Source organism: Prunus mume, linkage group LG7 (genome assembly GCF_029339155.1).
Source record: "Prunus mume cultivar Tortuosa linkage group LG7, ASM2933915v1, whole genome shotgun sequence".
Lineage (NCBI taxonomy): Eukaryota > Viridiplantae > Streptophyta > Magnoliopsida > Rosales > Rosaceae > Prunus > Prunus mume.
The window spans coordinates 8449255-8475444 of record NC_142704.1 but is presented as its reverse complement, the minus strand read 5'-3'; the positions used below and the strand labels follow the sequence as shown (position 1 = coordinate 8475444).

Below are 26190 nucleotides of genomic sequence, written 5' to 3'. Positions count from 1 at the left end.
GCATTGCGCACACAACAATACTTAGGTATGGGGATTGGGAATTGCTACACTACGACATGACGTTGTTTCGATCGCACCCCACGCCTCCTCAGAAAGCTGAAAACATTGGGATTTTAATCTTTGGAAAACCTTGCACTGTAAATCTGACAAAAATATACGAATAATAATGAAGAAAAAAGAATCTTTCACTTATTAATTAATCATAAATTTGTATATCGTATGTGAATTCATGATCTCACATTCGAACTTATTATGACACATTCATATAGTAGAGTCTCGATTGAACTTTTATACACATTGATATGTAGATCAAGTCTCAAGTTTGAACCTCTATGATTGTGTGTGTGATAAAATTTTCCTTTTCTTTCCTAACTTTCACGGAAAGAAGAAGAAATAAACTTGGGAAACAAATTAGGACAAAATGATAATATTTCAGACACAAACAGCAGCCTAAAAAGAGAACAAATTAATTTACGTATTTATAACTTAACAGTTTTCACTGTTCCATTTTTACCAAGACCCAAGAAAGAAACGTAATCTTTTTCAGACAGTAACAGTTGTCTTTAATCTTTGTTTAACTTTGTAACTAATCAATTAATTAATTAATTTTCCAGTTTCGTATTTGCCACGTAGGTTCGGTGCCCGACCCATCTTCGAGCTACCCGAACCCAAACAACAGCAAAAACAAAAAAAAAAAGAAATGAAAGCGAGAGTTGCAGACACACACAGGTGCCAAGGACAAGGAGACGGGTCTGATAATTTTCTCCTTTTCAGTCCACTACGCTTCTCTCTCTCTCTCTCTCTCTAAATTCCTACGGATTTCTAATTCCCTCTCTCGTATTTGCTCTCTCTTCCCAAAACCCCTCCACTCTCACTTCTTCTTGGAAATTCAATTCCCCCGTTTTGTTCTATCTTCCCATTTTCCTCAATTGGCAAATTCTTTTGCATTTCGCGAAACGCCGGAAAGGTTGGTTCGTTCGGGTCGGGTTTGGGTCGTCGTAGAACCGGATAAGGACGAGATCTGGCTAAACCTATTTCTTGGGTTCGAAATTGTGATCCAATCGGAGCTTCAGTGAATTACCGTTTTGGATCCGATCGGGGGAGAAACAGCGCCATCAGATGGCGCTGTTCAGACGATTATTTTATCGGAAGCCGCCGGATCGGCTTCTCGAGATCTCCGAACGGGTGTATGGTACGTCACCTTTCGTCTCTCATTGACAATTTTGCGAAATTTTGGTTTTTGTGTGTGCTCAATTGTTGAAGTTTCGTGTGGTTTCGGGGCAATGCGATTGAATTTGCGTCAAATTGAGAGTTTTTTGGTTTTTGGGGTTCTTGCTGTAATGCATTATGCTCGGTGCACATTTTGTTGTAGAATTATCCTCATTATTTGTGCGCACATGTTGTTTTTGTGTAAGTATTGAACAAATTATGGGAAGTAGTTCCCTGCTTTGCTTGAATTGTACCATTGATATTTTGATATGGTAAAACCAGCTGAGGCAGAGCTGTAGAGTTACAAGAAAAGTTGAGGAGATTGAATTTCACTGCTTCTGTTAGTGAGTCACTCTGAAACTGTATTCTTTTCATATTGGCTTTATTGCGCTCGTGATCATGTGCCTGGTGTTGAAATGGAGCTCAATTGAGAAAGAAAGATTTTAGTTCTCCTTCTTGGTCTAAACCTTTTGTGGGTTGTGAGAAATGTAGAAAGGTTTCGTCATGTGACATTACCGTCTTTTGAGAAATTAAGATATTCTTCTCTCTGTAATTTCTTCAACGTGGTTTTTCTTTAAAAACTGATAAATTTGTTTGGATAAATTGTATATCATTGCCTTATGGATGGTGGAAGTTTATGCATTTTTTATACTCTTTTCTGTTTCGATGCTCTTATGTGGATTTTATTTCTTTAGCAATTCTCTTAGTTGAAAATTGTGATGCATTAGTGTTAATGGGATTGATTGTTACTTCCTTTTCCTCTTTATATGCAGTTTTTGATTGCTGCTTCTCCACCGATGTCTTGGAAGAAGATGAGTACAAAGTATACTTGGGTGGCATTGTAGCACAATTACAAGACTACTTTCCAGATGCTTCTTTCATGGTGTTTAACTTTAGAGAAGGGGAGAGGCGGAGCCAAATTTCAGATGTGCTGTCTCAGTATGACATGACAGTTATGGATTACCCTCGGCAATATGAGGGTTGCCCACTGTTGCCACTAGAGATGATTCATCACTTCCTTCGATCAAGTGAAAGTTGGTTGTCATTGGAGGGGCAACAGAATGTGCTGTTGATGCACTGTGAAAGAGGAGGATGGCCTGTCCTTGCATTTATGCTTGCAGGTCTTCTCCTATACCGTAAGCAATACAATGGGGAGCAGAAGACTCTTGAAATGGTTTACAAGCAAGCTCCTAGGGAACTTCTCCATCTTTTGTCTCCTTTAAACCCACAGCCTTCGCAGCTGAGATATCTTCAATACATTTCACGAAGAAATTTGGGATCTGACTGGCCTCCATCAGATACACCTTTACTTTTGGATTGTCTGATACTTAGAAACCTTCCACTTTTTGATGATGGAAAAGGTTGCAGGCCTTTCATACGTGTTTATGGTCAAGACCCTTCCACACCGGCTAACAGAACTTCTAAGCTTCTCTTTTCAACTTTAAAGAATGAAAAGAATACCCACCTCTATGTACAGGTAAGGTCTACTTCATGCAACAAAAACTGGTGAATATATATATATATATTTTTAAGCGTTCTTATGAATCCTAATCGCAGGCAGAGTGTGTGCTGGTAAAAATTGATATTCGTTGCCGTGTTCGAGGGGATGTGGTTCTTGAATGCATCCACCTGGATGAAGATCTCGTTCGTGAGGAGATGATGCTCAGGGTTATGTTCCACACAACATTTGTACGGTCAAATATATTGATGCTTGGCCGCGATGATATTGATATTCTTTGGGATGCCAAGGATCAGTTCTCAAAGGACTTTAGAGCAGAGGTATGTTATTGTTTTTTTTATGTTGATGTCCTTTTCTGAAACTTTAGGAGTTGAATGCATACTGAAATCTGCATCAGGTACTTTTTCTGGACGCTGATGCTGTTGTGCCTAATCTCACCACAGTTGTGGCAAGTGAAGATGGAAATGAGACAGGGAGTGCTTCACCTGAAGAATTTTTTGAGGTGGAAGAGATCTTTAGCAATGTAATGGATGCACAGGAAGTGAAGGTGGACTTCCACACGTCCATGACTCACAACAATACTCTCAAAGATATAGATCGGAAAGAAGTCTGGAAGGAGGATTTAGATCCTCATGCATTCCTAGACTGTACGTCAGATGATGGGAAACACAAAAAGGACAGAAAGGTGGATTCTAATATTGATGCGGTGAAGGACATTGCTGTTGACGACGTGAAGTACAAGCTGGATGAGGTGGATTCAAATCTTGATGCAGTGAAAGACATTGCTGTGGATGATGGAGATATGAAGTCAAATTCCATCCTGATTGCTGCTGATGTGCAGAATCAAACTGGAACTAAGGAAGTGGTAGAAGAGGTGTGTCGGAAATTGGAAGAGATGGAAGATATAATTAATGAAGAAGACTCGGCTATACAGAAGAGGTTTGAGACCAAGATTTCACAACAAAAAGTGAGTGCTGAGGTCTCTAGACAAAAATCTGAGAAATTGCAGCCACCTGCTTCTAGGAAACAGCCTTCATTGAACACAAAAGTAGCTGCAGAAGCCACTGTAGCAAAACAGAAGACTAAACAACTAGAAACTCAGGGTCCTTCGGCAAAAGTAGCTAAACCAAACGCAGTATCTAGGTGGATTCCCCCTAACAAAGGCTCTTATACTAATTCAATGCATGTTTCATATCCACCATCAAGATATAATAGTGCACCAGCTGCTTTTGCAAGTACTGCTTCTTCAAAAGATACAAGTGCAAATGCTAAATTGAAGGCTTCTTTTGTTAATACTGCTTCTGGGACTGTAGTTTCGAAGGATGTGGAAAATGAACCTAAACATGGTAAGGTGGATGCTTTGAAGCCTTCAAAGTCTGCACCAGAGACACTTACGGAGACACGTATGGAGACACTTACATCCTGCTTGCCATCAACACTACCACCAATTCAAGAGACAGAGTCTTCCTCTATTTCAACAGCACATGTTGGCCTACAACAAGTAGTGGCCCCTCCACCTCCACCTCCGCCTCCGCCGCCTCCACCTCCTCCACCTATGTCTCACATCTCTTCATTGTACACTCACCCTCCTAAGTCTTTGTCGCCAGCTACCTCGTTGTCACAGGTGGCTGCAATAGCAACTCCTCCACCTCCTCCTCCTCCTCCACCACCACCTCCACCGCCACCTCTTCTAAGTACAAATTTCGTCTCCTTGAAGGCCCTTTCACCCTCGTCCTCTTTTCTATCACCTCCCCCTCCACCTTTTTCTGCTCCGTCATCTAGCAGGCAGAATACTGGTATAGCTTTTCCCCCTGCACCTCCACCTCCACCTCCCCCTCCCTTGCAATCTGGTGGGCAGAATAGTGGCACCATATTGCCTTCACAGCCTTCTTCATCTCTTTGGAAGGTTGGGTACTCTTCAGCTGCCCGTGTTATGGTGGCAACTTCTCAAAATTCACCGCCTCCCCCTCCCCCTCCACCTCCTTATGTTGTAAGTGCATTGAAACCTCTTGGAGTTGAAGTACCTACCCCACCTCCACCACCACCACCACCGCCACCACCACATGCTCGTGTTACTCCACCTCCTCCTCCACCGCCGCCTCCTATGGCTAGAGTATCATCTACTCCACCTCCGCCGCCCCCACCTCCTTTGTATGGAGCTCCACCACCACCATCACCACCACCTCCAATGCAAGGAGCTCCACCACCTCCACCACCACCTCCAATGCAAGGAGCTCCACCCCCTCCACCGCCACCTCCTTTACGTGGAACTCCACCTCCACCACCCCCACCACCATTTTCAGTACATGGAGCACCTCCACCACCACCACCACCTCCAATGCATGGAGCCCCACCTCCACCACCCCCTCCAATGCGTGGAGCCCCACCTCCACCGCCCCCTCCAATGCATGGGGGACCACCTCCACCACCTTCAGGGCATGGTGCACCTCCTCCTCCTCCACCTCCTGGTGGAGGTCGCCCTCCTCCACTGCCTGGAGCACCACCTCCGCCACCACCTCCAGGAGGTCATGGTCCTGGGCCTCCTGCTCCACCTGGTCCTCCAGGTGGTGCTCCACCACCTCCAGGAGGTCGTGGTCTTGGGCCTCCTGGGAGAGGGCGCGGACGTGGGATTGGGGCTGCTGCCACAGCGCCTCGAAGGTCCTCCTTGAAACCACTACATTGGAGCAAGGTGACAAGGGCATTGCAAGGAAGCCTGTGGGAAGAACTGCAAAGACATGGAGAGACTCAAACGTAATCCATTTTATTTTTCTACTTATCATTGCATTAGTAGGATGTTTTCTATTAAAAAAAAAAAAATTATGTTGTTGCTTTGAAGGATCATACTTGTTCAACACTCACACATTCATTCCTGATCACTAATGTGCTGCTTTTTACTCTAGTGCGCCAGAATTTGACGTGTCAGAGATAGAGAGCCTTTTCTCTGCTACAGTTCCAAAACCTGCTGATTCAGGAGGTAAATCTGGTGGGCGCCGCAAGTCTACTGGTTCCAAAACTGAAAAAGTCCACCTGGTAATTTTATATAATTGGTTATTATGCTGTAAAATCATCGCATCTTCTAAAAGTTATACTAGTGAAAGGTGATTCTTTTGATTGTTCCTTTTTGTGGTTGTTATGAGATTCGATTCTTCTTTACCAGACTTTATTGCCTGCCTTAATTTGAATAATAAAGTGTACAAAGTTTTTTTCCTATAACAAAAGAAAATGTAACTTGCAATTTTTCAAGGATGAATACATGGAGAAGTATTTTGTATGTGCTAATATAAAGTTTCTCCTGGCTATCCATTGTGGCCGCCTTCCTTTTAATGTTTCAGACAAAAAATTCATTGAAATAGTGTGGGCAGGAAACTGTAACATGACTTTTCATATATTTTCAATACCTATATATATGTTCTGTTAGAATGTAACTATTTGTCATCCATCCCTCCACGCCCCTGGAGTTTTTTTCGTATAGATGCACTTAATATTGATTAGTTGAGTGTGCAACGATGCCGCTTGTTACCTATATTTGTTAAAGCAAAGATTTATTTTGATGAAGTTTCTTTTTTCATTTTGCAATATAATGCTAGATGCTATTACTTCTCTGCTTTCTTACTATGATTTGCTGTGTACCACATTTTAGATTGACCTGAGAAGGGCAAACAACACTGAAATTATGCTTACAAAAGTTAAGATGCCGCTCTCTGATATGATGGTAAGCTGACACAGTTGAATTTCTTCTTCTTTTTTCCTTGAATTTAATTTTCCATGCTGTGAATATAGATAATTTGCATATCTGATGAATCTTCTTTATTGGCTTTTAATTTCCAAATTTGGAATGCTGATGTAATAATTGAACATTTTTCTTATTTAGCTAATGATGTATTGTTATGCATATTTTCAGGCTGCAGTTTTAGCAATGGATGAGTCAGTATTAGATGTTGATCAGGTGGAAAATTTAATCAAATTTTGTCCTACTAAAGAGGAGATGGAACTTCTCAAGGTGTAGCTTCTATTTTATTTAGAATTTGTTTTTACTATTTGTTGGTTATTCTTTAGTCCTTGTACACATTTAAGAGATTTTTGCTTTTGTATTTGCTTTTAAGTATCGCCATCTTCTCATTAATTATATATTTGCTTGGTTGTGATTTCTGTTGTTTAGAATTACACTGGTGACAAGGAGACGCTGGGGAAGTGTGAACAGGTATGCCAAATTCACAACATTTCATTCTTGACCAGGCCATATTATTTTCTTCAAGTATTTCCCTGGGTAGATCTTTTACTATGATTGAGTTATTACCTCTGGCCCTTCCTGTGTCATATACAAAAGCTTTGATTGGGTGATTCAACTCTTCTAATGTCCCAATGATCTTGTCCTCCTTGATGTTATAATGTTGGAGAGACAGATGACGTTATGTGCATATTTGATTTTAATTTCTCTTGAATATTTTTACAGCTATAAGTAATTGTCAGATATATAAAGTCTATGTACATTTGTTATGTTTCAGTACTTTTTGGAGTTGATGAAAGTGCCTCGGGTGGAGTCAAAGTTGAGAGTATTTTCTTTCAAGATTCAGTTCGGCTCTCAGGTTTGGTAGTATCTGTTTTTTTTCCTGATGTCAGTAAATATGACCTAAATAATGTCTTCTTTGCATTATTGCCTGATTATTTAGCTCTTTTACAGGTTTCGGAATTCAAAAAAAGTTTAAACACAGTAAACTCTGCATGCGAGGAGGTATGTCACTACTAAGAATGAATTGCTTCCTGCAGTTTATAGACACCAGTTTTAACTTGGTAATCGATTACTGCTCACTTAGGTTCGGAACTCTGGCAAGTTGAAGGAAATTATGAAGAGTATTCTTTTTCTTGGGAACACACTGAACCAATGGAACTGCAAGGGGTAAGTTGTAGCGGAAGTTTTTTATGTTTCTTCACTTAAGGCATAGTAGGAAGGTTCTTTTATATGTTTCCTAAAGTAGATACTTAGGCTATTTTACATCTCCATGAGTAGCACGGTCAATGTTGTAGACTGGGAAGTAGCACTGCCTCAGGTCTCTGAATAGCTTTTAGAAGCTTGTGTGCCATTTGATTTAACCATGTGCAATACCTTGGGGAACATTGTGCTGCTGTTTGAAAATTCAGAGCACTGTTGGGTTCGAAGAGAGAGATTTGATTAATCTTTGCATCCCTTTCTTCTATGCATTGTGCTTCTGTTTGAAAGTTCAGAGCACTGCTGGGTTCGGAGAGAAAGATTGATTAATCTTTGCATCACTTTCTTCTATGCACTGGCCAGTAAATAATTCAATTAGGCTTATACAGTCTATGGTCTATGCCCAACTTTATTCTGAGGCATGTGCTTCACATGCTGGAACTGTGTACAATTTTTTAAGCTGATACCAAGGACTTGATCATGGAATTTTTAGATGGGCTTAGGAATTTATCCTTGACAACCAAGACCAGCAATAGCATCCATTATATTTGAAACCATCTCTTTGCACTTGGCTTAGTTTGATGTTATTTTTCTGATTTTTCTTGCATACTTATTTTTTATATTACAAAATGCAAAAATATTTCCCGAAGTAGCCTTGGTGAAATAAAATGAATTGTCTAATGTTTTATGCAGGTTCTGCTGTTGGGTTCAAATTGGACAGTCTACCGAAGCTCTATGATACACGTTCCAGTAATAGTAAGATGACACTCATGCATTATCTTTGTAAGGTATGTTTCTTAAATTTTTTTGGTTATGCAATGAAACTTATGTTTTGTGGGTCAGTGGTATATTCTATTCTTGGTGAGCTAGTAATATAAGAAAGAAAATTCATGTCGTAAACTCAGAGGGACTGGATGTATGTTATTCTGGATAAAATCCTAGGTACTCTTTAAATATGATATGCCAGGTTGACATTTATGCTCTGTGTGGTGTTGTATAGTTGAGTTGTCAATCAAATTGCTTTCTTGTATTGTTGAGGTGGGCATCTAGTCCAGTATCATTGTAGCTTCTTTTGTGTTTTTTAATACAATATCAGTTCCTTTTCAAAAGAAAAAAATAAAAATTGAATTATGCTGTGTGGCTAGATGATTTAAGTGATGCCAGTTGATTCCCACCAATGGTCTTGTCCAAAAAACCATAAGGAAAGATGTTTTAGTTTCTCCTTGAGATAATAGTATGATTGGAAGCAGGAAAACTATATGCTTTGCTTAGTGTTAAACTGATTGAGAACAGATGAATAAGAGATGATTGCTTGCAAAATTTATGTCTTCCTTGCCATATGTTTATGCTTACAAGTTCTCTTTCAGATGGACATATTATCTGTGTTTTGTATAAATGAAAATACTGTTATAATTTGAATCTCAGCTTTGGCTTTCTTGTGTCTTAGACCCTTGCTTCTAAATCACCAGGACTTCTTGATTTTCACCGGGACCTTGTCAGCCTTGAACCTGCAACAAAGGTGCCCATCTGTTTCATTGATGTTAATTCTAAGCATTGTAGTTAGATTTGTATGTGACAGATCTCGCTTCCATGCAGATACAATTGAAGTCTTTAGCAGAAGAAATGCAAGCTATAATCAAGGGGTTAGAAAAGGTCAAGCAGGAGCTGGGGGCATCAGAAAATGATGGCCCTGTGTCAGAGGTTTTCCGTAAGGTATGTAGTCTTTCTTTTTTAATGCTTTTAAGGCTTAGTGAATGCCTTTATTTTCTTTGTCTGGTTTCTTTATCGGTGCCCTTACAATTTTTTTGTTCTTGTTTTCATTGTTGAAATTTCTAGACATTGAAAGAGTTCACTACTGTTGCTGAGACCGAAGTGGCATCTGTGACAAACCTATATTCTGTGGTGGTAATATGCGAATTGTGAATCGTCTCCTTTCATCAGTGTTATTTTGTATTTTATGATCATAACTTTATCATTTGATTTTGACGGACAGGGTAGAAATGCAGATGCACTTGCATTATATTTTGGTGAGGATCCTGTCCGTTGTCCATTTGAGCAAGGTTAGTTGTGGATGTGATATTGATTCTTTAGAGACTGAAATTAGCAAGAGCCCCAGATGCTGCCTACAATGGTATAAACATTGTAGTACATTCTTGCATTCCCCAAGATTATATGTTTTGAGTGGGTCCATTATACAGGTCTTTTATTTTCGGTGGGGGAGGGGAGGGGGGTTTTATTACTTTACATAGGCTTATTTACTCTTTTCATGTAGTAATTCTGAAGCTGACTGCAATCATATTGAACCCTGTTTTGATGAATGCAGTTACTGCAATTCTCTCAAATTTTGTTAAGTTGTTTCGGAAAGCACACGAAGAGAATTGCAAACAGGCTGAAATGGAGAAGAAGAAAGCAGAGAAGGAAGCTGAAATGGAAAAAGCCAAGGGCATTAATCTCACAAAAAAGGCAACAAAATAGGTGAAAATTATAGTTGTTAAGTTGTTTTGGAAAGCACACAAAGGGAATTGCAAACAGGCTGAATTGGAGAAAAAGAAAGCCGATAAGGAAGCTGAAATGGAAAGGCCAAGGGCATTAACCTCACACAAAAAGTAACACAATAGTGAAGATTATAGTCATGCTACCACTGCATGGGGAAATTGAGCTCTCCTGCCATACATAAGAGTGTTCGGTTGCAATGTTTCTAACTAGTGGCAAGGAGCATATTGTTTTTAGGACCCTGGTCTGAATCCTTTTCTCAGTACTTGTGCAAAGGAAAGCCCTTCAAGGTTTTGTTTGGATGAGGGGAAGGGGCAACTAGTTGAGTCCTGCAGCATTTGAACTGAATGCATGAAGCTTAACTTATGCATGCTTGACAAGATCTTCAATAAGATGATCATGGTCAACTGATCAATCATGTTGGATATCGTACAAAGGGACCGGACCTTGGCTTTCACTCGACAGTTCTATAACATTAATTGAGAAGCAAAGATTCCCTAGGCAATCTGGGTTCAAAAGCCATCATGATGTCGGATCTGGCCCCTCTGGCATCCTTCTGAGAGAGCAAGTTCAGTCTTGATTCAGCCTAGGAAATCTGGTTCAGGCTTTCACCATTCGTTTGGCATAAACTGTACAGCACCAAGGAAGATGCCTTTGGGATTGTAAAGCACACTCCTGCTGTACCATGAAATCGTGTACAAATCACACTAATCCTCTCCTTAGTTTAGAATTCAATTCATTTTCCTGTAACATAGCATTTAGTTCCTCTTGGCTTTTTCCTCGTTACATCAAAATTTTGGATAGGACCCCGTCATGATAGATGTTGTATAGGTAAAGAGGCTAAGAAAGAGAGTAGAAGACGGGGATTTTTTATTTTTTTTATTTTAGTGGTAATTGTAAAGTAACTATAGGCTGATTTAGAAACTGCTTGTTTCGTTCTTATGGTTGAATTATGATTGAAGAACGAAGATGCGACTCGTTTCACCAAAAGAAAAAGGAAAACGAATGAAGATGCATATAATTATTTTCTTTATTATTGACCTTGAAATTAAAAGATTCAGAAGAAAGGTTAAAAAAAAAGGAGTAAAAATAAATAACAATAACAATGACAAATGATCAATTGAATTTGTATAGAGTGCTGCTAAACGAATCCTAAAGTTAACTGAGTACACCTATTATTAAACTATTTATTAAATTACTAATTTATCCTAATATAAAATCACCAAAAAGGAAATATTGAATTGTGAAACACCGTCATCTTCTCCACCGGACATAGCAACGTCTCATTCATAAAATTATTTATTAAATTACTAATTTATCCTAATATAAAATCACCAAAAAGGAAATACTGAATTGTGAAACACCGTCATCTTCTCCACAGGACATAGCAACATCTCATTCATAAAATTGTCTCCTCCGTTGTCACACTAACACCGTCGTCATACCATCCGCTTCTCCACTATTACAGCAACCTCCTCGTCGTACTATTATACTGGCGTCGTGGTCGTCTAGTATTGGTAAATCTCATTTTGATTTTGTTACCAAATGCGTTATACTATCTTGATTTGTTCTTCATGGGCCAAAATGTTTTGTAACCTTCCTCTGGAAATTGGTTTTAATTTGTGTTTCAAAGGGAGCAGTTTCTGGGTTGTTTAACATTGATGATTTTAAGAGATCCATGACCATGTGGGTATGCTACAGACTCGCCACAAACATCTGAAATGCCTTCGTAGCTTTTCGGGTTTAGATCCAAGTAATATGTTGAGGCCCATGAAAATTCCTTCATATAACTTATGAAACCAAATACTAAGTTCAATGTTTGTGTCTGTAGTTCAATTTAATACATTTATAAATCTGAAAAAGATGGCATGAATTCATGTAAAAGAAGAGCCTAGCTTAGGATTGGTATTAAGGTGTTGTGTGATAGAGTGTATTAGGGTGTACCAAGGGTATTTTTGGTAGTAAAATAGGGTGTATTTAGTTAACTTTTATTTTATTTTAATTAAAATATTATGGTGTATTCAGTTAATTTTAGGGTTCGTTTAGCAACACTCTTTGCATATTGATAGTTTTGTACACAATTACAATAAACAAATACAGTGAATGATAAAAATAGAATAAAGAAGTTGCAAGGGCTTTCGATTAACAAGTAATTTCATATTACAATAACATTGGAATTTGACCAATGTCATATGTCTATGCTAAACCAACACAGAACTAACTCACAAAAAAGAAAAACCTATGTATCATCCACACTGTAAAAGTTGCCAATCTACTTGGCTGGCACAAAGCAACGATGTCCATAAACAAACTCGTGTACAATTTTGATCTACTTTTTGTTCCCCGTGCTGTGCATAGGATCACTTGTCCTACTTTCGGATGCTTTATGTCTTGAAAGTTGCCTGGTGGTGTGATTACCAAGCAAAAGAAATCAACTTTGAATTCAAGATTGAAGATTGAAGATGCAAACAATTTGCAATACCTTTTTTTTTTTCTATATTCTTTCCGCTGAAAATTAAGAAAGAACGATATTGGATTGGTTCTTTGATTTGGTTGCTTGAATCAAATTCATGGAAGCTCTTTCAGAGTCTTCAAATTTCCATAGCCACCACAACTTTCTTCGTCTCTGTATTCGATCCCACCAGAGTGTTTACCTTCTTGATCAGCCCAAGAACTTGGCTTGCAGCTTTTAAAGAACATAAAGCTCACAATTGTGTCAAGAACAACAAGAACTGAGTACAAATAAGCAATCAAAAGCCCCTCTAAAGCCATAGAAGATCCAAGCTTTCCAGCAAAATGACAAGCTCTTACAACCCGGTATTGGAACAATGCTTCGATTGCAGCCAGGGCCAAGTTGACAGGCAGAGCCAGAGACAAAGCAGTTGCAGTTCTTCCTCTTATCAAAATACATGCCTTGAGAATTGCCAAGTAGCCACCACTCCTCTCTGTCCCTGATAAAACCAATGACAAGTTGCATATTATGAGAGCATTGGCAAGAACTATAGAGTAAAGAACAGCCCCAGATGCTGATAAGAAGAGGAGGGTGTTGGGAGACGAGAACCCAAATCCTTCAAGAAAATTGAAGGCAATGAATAGCAGAGAAAACACTGTTGCATTAGCAGAGAGGATCAAGAATGAGTTGAAAATATGGGTGTGGAGGAGTGGGGTGTAGAGAGAAATGACAGAAGAAAAAGAAGGGTGTGATGAGAAAGTTGTTGGCTTTTGGTGATTGAGATATTGAATCACAGAGGCTTTGGTTATGAGCAAGAAGGTGAGGGTGAATGGTATGGTGAAGATTGAGGAAGAGATTGTTTGGGAAAGCTTGTGGTTGAGAATTGAGAAGAATTCTGAAGAGGATGGGAAGCCTGCAGCATCAAAAAGACTCTGAAGGCGGTTGTAAATGGTGGGCAAAAGAGAAGAGCTTGAAGGAACCAATGCTTGAGAGATGAGAACCGAAGCTGAGAAGGGTAAAGCAATGAGTGCCACAATTGAGGTGAAGAATTGGTAGTTCTGAAGAAAAGTATGGACTGATTTTCTCAGAATCTTGCCTGCTTTTGCCATTGAAATTCTTGGGTGGTCTTCTTGCATTGCAAGGGAAGAGAGATGTAGATATCAAACTGGGTGTGTAAAACACCAATTGGGTGTATATTAGAAGAGACTTGGGTTTTGCTTTCTCTCTCTCTCTCTCTCTCTCTCTCTCTCTAATTGGTAGGTTAGAAAGAGGGATTAAGGGGGTTGGTGTTTTGGATGCCTGGTCTGGCCAACAACTAAAACTAACAAATTTGAAGAGGTGGAGTTGTTTTGGCAAAGCTATTGTTTTTATCAAACAAATTCCTTGGACTCTTTTGGGCTTTTTTTTTTGTGTCTTTGTAATCTCCAAATTCCCAACATAGTAGTTGGCAGAAGGAGGCCTGTTGTGGCAATTTCTTGATGTAAATTTATGAGCTGAAAGAAACCTTGTTTTCCTCATGGCTTGGCTTTTGCTGATACAAAGAGTGCCTGTTTTGGAATATTGCTTCTACCACACATTGTTTTTGCTCTTTTTTTTCTTTTCTTTTTGTTTCATGATGATAGCATTATTTTCTAGCTTATTATAGCTATAGCCTCATTGTTACTCATGGGAAAATTTAATTTTTCTTGTGGGATCCGCTTCCCTTGAATCTTAAGTATTGCTTTATTTCTGTTTTGTTTTATATATTTGATTTGGATGTAAAATCAAAGGAAAATATGGGTGAGATTTGGACTTCAACTCCATTAGAAGAAAGGTAGTTTTTATTGTTTGCCAAATATATCTATAAATTCTATATAATCATTCTCAAAGGCAGACATGCGCTTAGCTAAGTTAGTTTGAGCTGGGATGTGCTGCCTACTTGCACCCGAGTTTGAATAGAAAATCTAGTTAAATTTGGATCAATAACTTTTTTATTTATAAAATTGGTTGTAATCTTGTAGGTAGTTGGTCCATAAATTTCTGAATTGATAAATATTTGGCATTCACGCCACATATAAAGTAGGGTCCGTAATTCCTTATTTTGTAATGTTTCACGTGGCACAAGTTATAATTCTTAACTTGCAAGATAATTATAATAATAGCTACGTACGAAAGAAGAAGGAAAAGGAAATGTGGAAAATCTTAAATACAAATCTGGTTAGACTAAGATCGGTTACCTTTTTATCATATGATTATATCAACAATTATTTATGAAAATAATTTAATTGAAATTGAATCCATCAATACTTGTTGAACATAAATCCTCACCGTCCATTTTGACATTAAATTGCATCCCTGATAGATGGCTCCACATCCACCTCTTGAAATTATGCACAAACACAATTGCACATCATCCATTTTGTCATGAATAATTCTAATCTGCTTCTCTACGTTTACAAATGTGTATTTTGCTTATATATATATATATATATATATATTCTTTTGATAAAGCGATATTCTAGAAGTATTATAATGTATGAAGAGAGGGATCTAACTCGGGTACAAGGGAATGGACACACTTTTTTGGCCAACAGACGTAATCTACAAAATAGTATGTATAAAGTTGATTGGATTAATGATTTAGAATGCAATAATATGAGTGCAATTTCTGGCCAATAAGGTACAAAGATGATGGGGTTTACCGTCTTCATAATGCCGCTGGTGCGCAGACTTTTGTCTTGGTCGGGTGGTTACTTGCCTACTTAGCTTGAGAGTTCTGTATATGCCTATATTGCCTATATTAATTAGGTATGATGGAATATAGAAAGAGCTGTTTTGCTTTGGTGAGGTGTCTCTGTTTCTGGTGACCTTCTAACTGAAAAGTACCCATAGAAAAATATGTTATGGTTGATGAGTAACAAACTTAAATTAATCCATCCCTGCTAAATATAGATAGATTACATATTTGAAATAACACGAGTTTACTTGATATGTGTAATTTGAAGATATCACGTACAATTTTTTTGAATTAATATTTTAAATTATAAGAAGAGGTGGGTTTCTCTCATACACTACTAAGATGTTCGTGGGAATTAAAAATATAAGATTATTAATCTGCAAGTCAAGACTCTTTTTCACTGAATTAAACCCCGTTAAGAGAGGAGGTTATCACGTACAACTTTTACTTGATAAAGAAGTGAACTCAAAAAATTCAGTCTTGGCCAACATAATGACAATGGTAAAGTGGAGCACTTCGCATAAATAGACCGGCATAATTAATTCTGATTTCTTACAATCAAAGGGAAGTGTATATGTTCCTTCTGGGCTGTAGATAATTGGCTATGAATCATGCACACAGCAAGATGCAAATGAAGTGAAAGGAGAAAAGAAACTGTGAACATGGAAGTAGAGTTAGCATTTTTCTTGTGCTGTAATTTATTTTTCTTTATATACTGGGATTATTAATTATACTTTATTGCAATTCAAATCCAAGACTTTTCCAACAAAGGATAGAGAGATCATGGCATAAAGTTGATAATAAATTATTCAAGAGTTGTTCGATCATATATGGCTGTAGCCCATGTATGAACAGCAAATCAAATTCCCTAACCCTATAATTGATTTTGATTCTTCAATAATGCAAGACATTAGTTCTATCATCAAATGATTATGTTTGCAAATGACCACTTTTGTACAAAAAGAAGAGTGAAAATTGAATGAAAGAAACAAAAAAGGATTATGCACTTCCTGTATGATGGTAATTGAACATGACTCAAGATTCCAAACTCCCCACATTTTGTGTGGAAACTTATCAAACCCTCCCTTGATTTGTTACCACCATGAAATCAGATTAAACATTGTTTTAACCTAATCCTATTGTCTTTTTGTTGTGACATTATCCGCCTAGAAACTGTACTACTTTTATTTGTTCTTTTAAAAACATTATAAAGGCAAATGACTTACCAGTGTAGTGGTTTGGAACAATTATTTCTTATGAAAGGTCAGGGATTCGAGTCCTAGAATCCATATAATATGTGTGAGTTTAATATATTGTCACATTGTCAAACATATTTTAATGATTACGTACGTTATAGTTGGGACCTATCTATCCACACACCTTGTCGAACATCTCAAGTACCTAAAAAAAAATATTGAAGAGGATTTATAATTATATAAATCAACTTGGTGGTTATGGCATTCTAATTGATTAGATTAGTTCCAACTTATGTGTCAATGGGTTAAGTCAACTGACTTATGAGTTATAGCACACCAAATGACACCGATTGAGTAATATAATAATATTACATTTTTGGAAGCGGATGTATATTTATATATATATATATATATATTTAATACTTAAGTATATATTGTTGAAAGCAACTTCCTTGAAATGAAAATCATGAGTACTTAACCATGGCCACTTTAATTTGTTTTTAATTTTTTTATTATTATCTGTCCTGTAATTCAAGCTTTTTGGGCCTATCGGTGGTCTCCAAAGGGGGGACCTGACTCTAATGACCCCCATTTTTGGGCTTAATGCTGAATGTAAAAGGCTCTTGGGCAAATGTTGAACTAAGGCAGCTGATGGGCTTTGCTCATCTTAATTTGAGGCTTCCTTTGAAGGTTTCTCAGTAGAAATTGGGCTAATGCTGCCTGACCCAAGCTAGTTTATAGTTGGGCCTAAACATGACCTAACCTATACTATATTACTATTCTTACAGTAAATTACATTTTACTCCCCTGCAAGTCTTATATATGGCTCTTATGTGATATTTTATCTTTTAATTGTTGGGTCAAATTGGTTAGTCGTTGAATCAAATTGGTTAGTATGATCTAATGATTAAGAGATAAGACCTCACCTAAGAGCCATATATTAGAATCTCATTAAACTATGGATCATATAATTCACTTTGAACGATTTTTTTTTGGACGAATTCACTTTGAACTTTGGTACATTACAATTAAAACCTTACTATGTGAACTGAGAAGTTTACATCGCGTTGCAAATTGATCCTTCGGTCACAGTTTTTGTCAAATTCCATATTTTTTATCTAAACGACACACATGGATCCGCATGAATATAGAAAATAAAATTTTTAAAACTAGTTTAAAAAAAGTCCAGCTAATAAAAGTATTTACAGTTTCCAACAACAACTAAAAAACTGTAAAGGTCACCACATACCCAATTGGGTTGGTATGGGCAATTGGATTTTTTTGAGAATAAAGAGACATATGTGGGTTGATGGTGCATCGTGCAAAATATATATATATATATATATATATATATCATAACCAGACAATTTATAGGGCCGCCAATTATGCACACAATACACTGAGAAGAACCCACAGATGATGTAGGCCAAGTTCTTTGCTTTCAAACTCATAACGACAAACAAAACAAGCTTCCAATCTTCCACATTGTTTCATACATTTAGTTGTTCGTTTTTCATGTAACCTTTTGTCACAGTCAAAATGTTTACTATTTAACTTTGGTAAACCAGTAACCAGTAAACACAGTCATACTTTTTGACTTGCAACGGGATTTGAATCGAAACTCTATACTTACTTATTCCCGTTTCGTTGTCCTCTTTTCTTTATTTTTTTGTTCAAAATAAGAATCATAAACCGAGAATATGAAAGTTTTGTTATGAACGAGAAATGAGAATGAAATAAAAAATGAGATGATAAAACCAAAAAAGAAGCTTAAAAATAATGTGGACGTCACCAAGTCAACGTGGCCTTATCTCAATCAAACACACCCTTAACACCCTTGCTCCACATAAACCCACTCACTCCTAGCCAAATTTGCCGTAACGCCCTCCCTCCTTCCTTTTTGAGAATCTTGCACTCATTTTGACCACTTTTCTCTCTCTCTCTCTCTCTCTCTCTCTCTCTCTTTTTAAATAAAAAAAGTTTCTTGGTCTTCTTTCCAACTCACACAGATACACTAATATAACACTAATATAACACTAATATAAGGTTTAAGATTGGGTTTAGTGGACTTAACCAGAAATGTGTTGTCTTATGGTATTTGTAAGACGGTTGCCGTTTCAACCAACCAACGGCATCAAGACGGCTTTTTAACGTCTGTCTCCAACTCAGCATCTCAGCACTCCACACGTTCAAATACAATGCTCTCTAATCACATTCATTAGCATTAATTAATCTTCTCTAACCAAAGAAGAGAATATTATTAACATAATTTTCCCGGGATAAATGAAAAAGTCCCGGGAATTGCCTCGGCTAATCCGATCGAGTCACGTGTGCAAGTCTTCGTTTGTCAACCCAGGCTCTCTGCTTTAAATAGGACAGGCCACAGAGGATCTGCGAGTTTGGAAGCAAAGAGAGAGAGAGAGCAGTAAGTAGTAAAAAGGGAAAAGCCGAGAGAGAGACGTAGAGGAATGTGGTCCGCGAGTGAAATGAAGGGACAGAGAAACGAACACGAAGCTTGCGCTTGCAGTAACAGCCATTTCGCTTCTCTATAAGCGCTTCCAAGCTTCAAAGACTCGGTCTTGAGCCTCTCTCTCAACTCAAGCTTCGATTTTTTTTTCTTCGGTTTCGGCTGCTGCGTTGATTCGATTGGATTGGGCTCTCTCAATGTCTCACGAGGCAGAGCCTTCGTCCTCCGGGTTCGGCACGGACGTGCCTGGTGACGTGGACGAGTACATTTCGGTGAGTGTGCGTTTGTGCTGTGGGTTCTCTTGTTTGGTTGCTGAGAAAATGTCGGGAAACCAGGAAGAAATTGAGTAATTTGTTTACTGGAATTATGTTTATTTTTTCGAGGAAAACGTGCTTTTTTTAATTTAATAAATGTAAGAAAATGTGGGGAAAAGGATCTTTTAAATATTTTAAATATTTTTTTTAAGCTGTGGGAGTGGAGGAAACAAGAAAATTTAGCTCAACTGTGCTTGCTACATGTAATTGGAACTTAGGTGGAGAAGTTGAAGTTTCTTGTGTTTTGTGGGCATTTTCTTGGAGAACGAACTCCGAGAACGGAGTTTTCATGATCAATTGGATTCATGGTTTGTTTGTTTCGTTTGTAGTTTTCTTTTAAAATGTTTTGTTGCTGTGAAGACTTTACGGAAAAACAAGCTTATTAAGTTTGTTTATTTTCTTTCCTTTGTAACTGTTTGGTTAGTTAGTAATCTTAAGAAAATGAATTATCATGTGAAATTTGTATTCTTTTTTCTTTGGTTCATAAAACTGGTGCATTTGATTGGTTGTTTTTTTTTTCGAACTATTAAAGATGTCACTTTAGATTGTGGAATATTATGCAGTTTATATATGTGAGTGTAAGAACTTAAACTGGAGCCTGTTCATGTAACTATATGTGGTCCTGTAGCTGCTTCATTAGGTGCAATATCTCTATAAAAAATAAAAAGTTAAAATGGGCAATCCTTTTTAAGCTTTTCTGAATTAGTTAGGTGGATTTCTAATTTATGTGAGACTCAAGTGAAGAATATAAGAGATTAAACTTTGGTTCGTAATATGTTACTAGTTTAAAGTCAGGGAAAAACATTGCAAATGGTAAATTTGATTTTAGTTTTAAGATGATAATGTGTTATTCTGTTAACAATTTAGGACTTGCGAGTCTGATGGTACGGAAATGTCCGAAATGCAGGCTAATGAAGGAGAGCCATCATTGCCCTGGGACATATTTAGTCATGTTTTTGATCTCGTGAAGAATGGAAATCAGGCATTTCGAGAGAACCGCTTTGAAGAGGTGACATTTGAGCATTAATCATTTTCATATGCATGTGTATGTATTGGTTTCTTTATTTGGGATTCTTTATCTTCTTTTTCGAATTAATCAGCTTCAGCTTTTTGGGGGGAGGAAATGTTGGGGCGATGCTCATAGTAGGCCTCTTTATTTGTGGCAACTATTTGAGGAAACCTTGTCTTTGGAGTTACCTAGTATGGTATTAGCTAACCATTTGAGTTTTAAGGACTGATATGAGAGGTTATTGTAATTTTCTTCCATTCTATATTTGGATTTCCGTAGATGACCGGGGCTTTAAGTAACCTTAGTTTTATTGGAAATGGTGATTGTGTTCATGTAGATGTCGTTGATATGAGATTCTAAGAGGTAATTATATGCTGCACAAGCTTTGACAAAAGAACACATGGTATTTCACTCAATGTTGTATGTCTATCAGTAAATGTTCTTTTAGCCTATTGGAGTTAGAATGACCAGTCTTGGTTGCCAGTCTTCTGAAATATTTATGGTGTTGGGTCTAGGATGTGGCATAGGGCATCTAGCCATATCCGCTATACAACTGAAGGGAAATGTAGGTTTTTAACCACTTTTTTTGTGATATTAATGTGGGTTTTTTCTTGCCGTGTTTAGTGTCAAAGGTCAGTGAGGATTTTAAATTTGAGAAGGATTAGTATAGTACTATTATTGTGGTTCTAATTATCATTTATAGGTGTCTTTGATGCTGCTCTGTTTCCACTATTGGCATGCTTATTTCTTCAAATTAAAGATTAGAATTTAGTGATACATTTTCCTTGGTGACTAGGGTGATTAATTAGTACTTTATCATTTTATTTTTTATTTTGTGTAAGTTCACGTGAGTCATTTTTATTTAAGTTTTAGATTGAAATAATTTTCAGTTAGCTTCTCTAGGTTCTTATTCGTCTGTGGCTGATGAATCAAGTTTAATTTTTCAGGCAATTAATTGTTACTCCAGAGCCAATAACATTAAACCATGTGATCCTGTTATTCTTGGCAACCGATGTGCTGCTTATATCAGGTTAAGTTTTTTGCCTTAATTTTTATGCCAATTCATGTCTATACTGTGCTTTCTCAAGCACCTTCAACATGATTTTGATCTAATTTTGTACACTATTGGTAAAATGCTCCATTGAACTCATTTCAAGCAGGATCAGTAAATTCCTTAGACATATACCGGCTTCGGCTTCTGAATATAGAGCACGGAATGGTTTGGATCCCACAACACATGCTGAAGTATGTCTTATTGGCTCACTTCTTATGTATTTGGAAAGTAAATAAATTTTTCACCAGATAGCCATTGGTAACATTCTAAAGAACTTAAAACAATTATTTCAGCTTGCTTTAAAGGATGTGGAGAAGCTAATGAACCTTCGAAGTAATTCAGAAAAAGCATTCATATTAAAGACCGAAGCTCTAGTTTTGGTGAGGATGTGTTGCTATTTTTAAATTTTTTTAAATCCTTTTCCTTATAAAGAAAGGGGTTGCCATGGGATATTTTTAATTGCTTGTAAATTGGTCTTGCCATGTGTCTCTTTTACACAGTTATTGTGCTTATATTGAAGATGAGAGGTTAAAACCATTATTTTTCTACCCTATAGTTGTTTGCTAGTGATTGATTGTCCCGGTTTAAGGTTTGCATTGATTTTAATTTGCAGTTGGAGAGATATGACATGGCCCGGGATGTCATTCTTTCTGGCCTTCAGGTTGATCCTTTTAGGTAATATAGAACTGTATCCATTTTGCTGATAAACAAAACATAGATATTAAGTATATATTGTTTAATACCAGCTGGCTATGATATTCGATTTGTGAATTTCTAAAATGTTATACTATTTTATCTTTTGTGTGGTATTCTGTAGCAATCCTCTTCGGGAATGTTTTCAGAATTTAGAGAGAATACAAGCTAATTTCACAGGGAGGAGAAGCCATAGAAAAGCAGAACGCAGTGATGACTTTGATTGCACACTATGCTTGAAATTACTATATGAACCTGTCACAACTCCTTGTGGGCATTCCTTTTGTCGTTCATGCCTATTTCAGGCAACGGATCGAGGTGAGTGTGTTTCTGTTGCTGATTCTATTTAATTGAGTTAATCTATATCTTCTAATCCCTTTTTTGTCCTTGACTTGTGAAATATTCCTAGGTAACAAATGTCCTTTGTGCCGAACAGTTCTTTTCATTAGTCCTAGAACATGTGCAATAAGGTAAATCGCTATATTATAATAATTGAATGTGGTGCTTGTATTATTTGACATCAGAATTATTGCTTTATGGTTTTCTATACCTATGGTGTTTGTAATGGGCATGGTTGCACATCCCCCAGGAGTTCCACCTATTATAGATTGAGTCTGGCATTCTTACTTTTACAGAGTATAACAATTAGTGGATGTGTGGTTCTAGATTTTGGAAATAAAAAAATCCAAGTAATATGAAATTACTAATCTATAAATATGAATTTAGGAAATCATTTTGGTGGGGCCATTCAAACTTTTATTTCCATCATGCATTCAATGCTAGGCATATATTTTAGGTTTGTCAGCATGATATGTGCTTTCTAATTTTTTGTGCTTAATTAGTGTTATAGCTTTCAGAGTTTACCAAGATTGTTTGCTTCAGTTCTGTGGTCTATCTTCAATATCTTCCTTTTGTTTTTGCCAGTGTGACACTTAACGACATTATACAAAAGAACTTCCCAGAGGAATTTGCCGAAAGGAAGTTGGAGAATGATACAATGACAAACTTTGGTGTTGATTTGATGCCACTCTTTGTAATGGATGTTGTCCTCCCATTTCAGAAGTTTCCGCTAAACATTTTTGAACCTCGGTATAGACTTATGGTAAGTTGGTTAGCAGTTTATATTTTTCACATATGACATTCATAAAATATTTAAACGTAGAAGTGCATTTGCTGCAAAAGAACTATGTTGACAAACTTATCTGGCAAGTTTTATATACATACTTGGTACATTTCTACAGTCCATGTGATCCATATGTTTTGTTGTTTTTGTTGAATATTCATAGATTTTTCTTGTACCTTGTCACTTAAACAACAGGTAAGGAGGATAATGGAAGGCAACCGTCGCATGGGAATGGTAGATTATTGTAACTGGTCCTTTTCTTTCCCTTTTAACTTTCTTAAGGTATATAAAGTTTGACCCAAAGTATAGTTTCATTGATTGTGGCTTGTTTTTTTAATTTTGTAGGTTATCATTGATTCTTCAACAGGTTCAATAGCTGATTTTGCTTGTGAAGTGGAAATTACTGAGTAGGTCTTTCATCCTCCTCCTTTCCTTCTTAATTTTCTAGTATGTAGAATGTCATTTGTAGACTCCACTACCATGCTTCCTCTTTTTAAAGAAAAAAATTATTATTTATGTAGGTGTGAACCATTTCCAGATGGACGTTTATATTTAGAGGTTAGATACTAGTGCCTTTTACTTCAGTCTGTACTTTTGCGCTCTGTTTACATTGTTTTAATGCATTATGAATGCTAAAACTGATCTACTTTTCATTTAATGTACAATTATCCTTTATTTTTGGTCTTTAATTTAAACACCTGAGGCTGCAAATTAACTAATGGGCTTATCTATGATAAATATTTCCATGTCAGAACGTATTTTGTTTGAAGTTTTTTATTAAATTTTTTAATTTTTTTAGTGATCCATTCACATACTTATAATATACTATTTCATGCAGATTGAAAGTCGCCGACGGTTTCGTATAATTCGATCTTGGGACCAAGATGGGTGAGTTGTCTTATGAGATCTCTAGCCATTCATTTGATCTTTAGTTACTGCTCTTGTTCAATATTTTTGTCTTTTGATGTGCTCTTCAGGTACCGTGTTGCAGAGATTGAATGGGTACATGACATAGATCCACCAGAAGGGTCTAGAGAGAGAGTAGACGTAAGTTCATGATAATTTGGTTTGCTGTAATCTCTCTATGGGAGTGTGCTCTTTTCTTTTATATTTTATTTTTAAATTTTTTGTTGTAGAAAATAATAAGAAGCTTGAGTTAAACTTGATCTGGTGCTTAACAATGCTTTTTAGTTTTTTTTAAAATAAAAAATAAAAAATTAATCACACATTTTTCTAGATGCAAAGTTGCGTAGTTTTCAACTTCAATTGGCAAAACTTGAGATACAGTAAGCATAGCTTAAAAGTGTTGGGGATAAGGCATCTTATTTTACATGTGACACGTGACGTAATGGAATTTGGTTGTAAATCTTCAAATGTATTATAGTTGTCACTGAATTAAGTCTAATAATGTCATTGCTAAAAGGCCCTGTAGCTGATGTATTAAAGCCTGAAGTATAGCATGCATCACTGTAGGAAGATGCAGGACAAAGTTCTTCCATTTTTCCCCCCTCATTTTGGTTGCGCCTATATGATTTAACTTCTATGTCTGTACAGTTGCAGGAATTGACAAATAATGCAGCAGAGTATGCTCGGTTATGGATAGGGCGGGGTAAAAGAGCAGCACGTCAAGGTAAAATGCTCAGGAATGACATCTAGTGAATGAAGTCGGAATTTGCCTTCTTTTTTGTTTTTTTAATGGGTGTCTTCATAAGTTAAATCTCTTAGTCCTCTATAATAGGTATTTGGATGACCATTACAAATATCCTGACTCAGATTTTCCATTATTTTGGGTGAATATTACTGCCCGACTGAGATTGCATGTTTCAATTTGGTGGTCAGTTGTAATGGTTGGAAATGAAACATTAGTTTTACTAGGTTAAACCTTTTGTTCCACTGAAATGTCTGTCACGTTCAGATTTCATCTTTAGGAGGCTTCTGCTTGGAACATTTGGGGAGGATCTTTATCTCTAGATCAACAGATCTTATTTACTTGTGACAATTTGTCCTTATTCAAGCCATGAAAATTTTCAGTCCTATATGTAATGCCAATGTACATAAGAATGTTCTTGTGTTCAGTATCCCTATGTGCCCTTTTGATGTATGATAGTATCTCTTTACAGATCGAAGACGACTTGAGAGACTTCTCGGCATGGAAGCAATGATGCCTTCACTACAAGATCCTGAGTGCTTCAGCTTCTGGGTAACTTTATATTTCTCTTTATTAAAATTGAGTATATTGTGGGCTGTGATTGCCGGTATTAATGTATGATTGGATGCAGCTTGCTTCTTTATCAAACCGGCGTCCAAATGAAAGGTTGGATCTCCTACGCTTGCGAGATACAAGAGAGGTATTGGACTTTTCTCCCCTCTTCACCTTGGGAATTTCAGGTGCACGTGGGTGTGGTATATGTAAGAATGAGATGCTACTTCTCATCTAACACATGTTGTATGAAATCTCATTTATAATAGTTCGTATATCAATGCCATATGACCTCTGGTACCTTCAATTGATTTCAAAACAGAGCTGCAAACTTCTCTTTGTTGTCTCATTAGATTGTTTTGTATCCAATTTCATCTGCAGAGAATACAACGTGGACTGATATATCTCAGAGCAGAAGAGCAGGGTTGTCAAGTGCAATGAGAAAAAGGTTGTAATTGAGTTTAGTTCATAATTATGATGGATACACTTTAGAAAGTAAATTCTTATACAAGCAATTTTATAAATTCAACATTCTTTGATCCACAAAATGTTGGTGGATCCCTATTTTTTGTTGTATTTATGAACCTATATCATATCTCATAAATAAAATCTATTTTTATTCTTGCTCTCTGTCATATTATATTAGCATTAGTCATTTGATTTTCTGGTCTCAAAAACTATGAAAGGGAGATGCAAAATGTTTAGATTAAAACAAGAAAATTCCTGGTTACACAACAATGCTTTGGTGCCAACCCTGTACTTTTCTACAAGTTCAAGAGTTGACTTATAATGAAGATTTGAACCAACCAACGTTGGCCTGCATTTTCTTTTGTTTATTTGCTAACCTCTTCGAAGCCGCCCATCTCCATTCTACATGG

The 26190-nt window shown here is 37.0% G+C and overlaps 3 protein-coding genes across 4 annotated transcripts; 2 read left to right on the top strand and 1 right to left on the bottom strand.

Annotated features, from left to right (window-relative positions):
• The first annotated feature begins 700 nt into the window (after positions 1 to 700).
• Positions 701 to 11056, top strand: LOC103338465 (formin-like protein 20). The gene is given in 18 exon segments (XM_008241670.3): positions 701 to 1192; positions 1983 to 2686; positions 2767 to 2988; positions 3066 to 5419; positions 5569 to 5698; positions 6309 to 6380; positions 6570 to 6668; positions 6828 to 6869; positions 7174 to 7254; positions 7350 to 7400; positions 7483 to 7548; positions 7550 to 7565; positions 8289 to 8383; positions 9043 to 9114; positions 9192 to 9308; positions 9432 to 9500; positions 9589 to 9655; positions 9919 to 11056. Coding segments are annotated over 18 exon segments (4482 nt in total). The 5' UTR covers positions 701 to 1119; the 3' UTR covers positions 10071 to 11056.
• Positions 11057 to 12201: 1145 nt separating this feature from the next.
• Positions 12202 to 14142, bottom strand: LOC103338467 (uncharacterized). The gene has a single exon (XM_008241671.2). It carries the CDS (start codon positions 13674 to 13676, stop codon positions 12657 to 12659), a length of 1020 nt encoding a protein of 339 aa, XP_008239893.2. The 5' UTR covers positions 13677 to 14142; the 3' UTR covers positions 12202 to 12656.
• A 4705-nt stretch (positions 14143 to 18847) lies between these two features.
• Positions 18848 to 25930, top strand: LOC103338543 (zinc finger (C3HC4-type RING finger) family protein). 2 transcript variants are annotated; one of them, XM_016795632.2, is made up of 18 exons: positions 18848 to 19191; positions 20141 to 20242; positions 21190 to 21272; positions 21403 to 21487; positions 21590 to 21676; positions 21910 to 21971; positions 22114 to 22307; positions 22399 to 22459; positions 22914 to 23091; positions 23308 to 23346; positions 23458 to 23519; positions 23634 to 23670; positions 23951 to 24000; positions 24090 to 24159; positions 24667 to 24742; positions 25233 to 25312; positions 25392 to 25460; positions 25694 to 25930. In XM_016795632.2, exons 1-18 carry the CDS (start codon positions 19117 to 19119, stop codon positions 25751 to 25753), a joined length of 1470 nt encoding a protein of 489 aa, XP_016651118.1. In that variant the 5' UTR covers positions 18848 to 19116; the 3' UTR covers positions 25754 to 25930. The 2 variants fall into 2 exon arrangements, with proteins under 2 accessions (XP_016651118.1, XP_088911879.1); XM_089055753.1 differs by having other exon boundaries at positions 25392 to 25521.
• The last annotated feature ends 260 nt before the right edge of the window (positions 25931 to 26190 follow it).

Bases quoted from the DNA above. Each gene is read 5' to 3' on its own strand.
- LOC103338467 (XM_008241671.2), bottom strand. From the start codon at position 13,676: ATGCAAGAAGACCACCCAAGAATTTCAATGGCAAAAGCAGGCAAGATT.
- LOC103338543 (XM_089055753.1), top strand. From the start codon at position 19,117: ATGTCTCACGAGGCAGAGCCTTCGTCCTCCGGGTTCGGCACGGACGTG. The intron at 22,308-22,398 runs GTGAGTGTGTTT...AAATATTCCTAG, and splicing joins ATTTCAGGCAACGGATCGAG to GTAACAAATGTCCTTTGTGC. The intron at 25,313-25,391 runs GTAACTTTATAT...GATTGGATGCAG, and splicing joins CTGAGTGCTTCAGCTTCTGG to CTTGCTTCTTTATCAAACCG.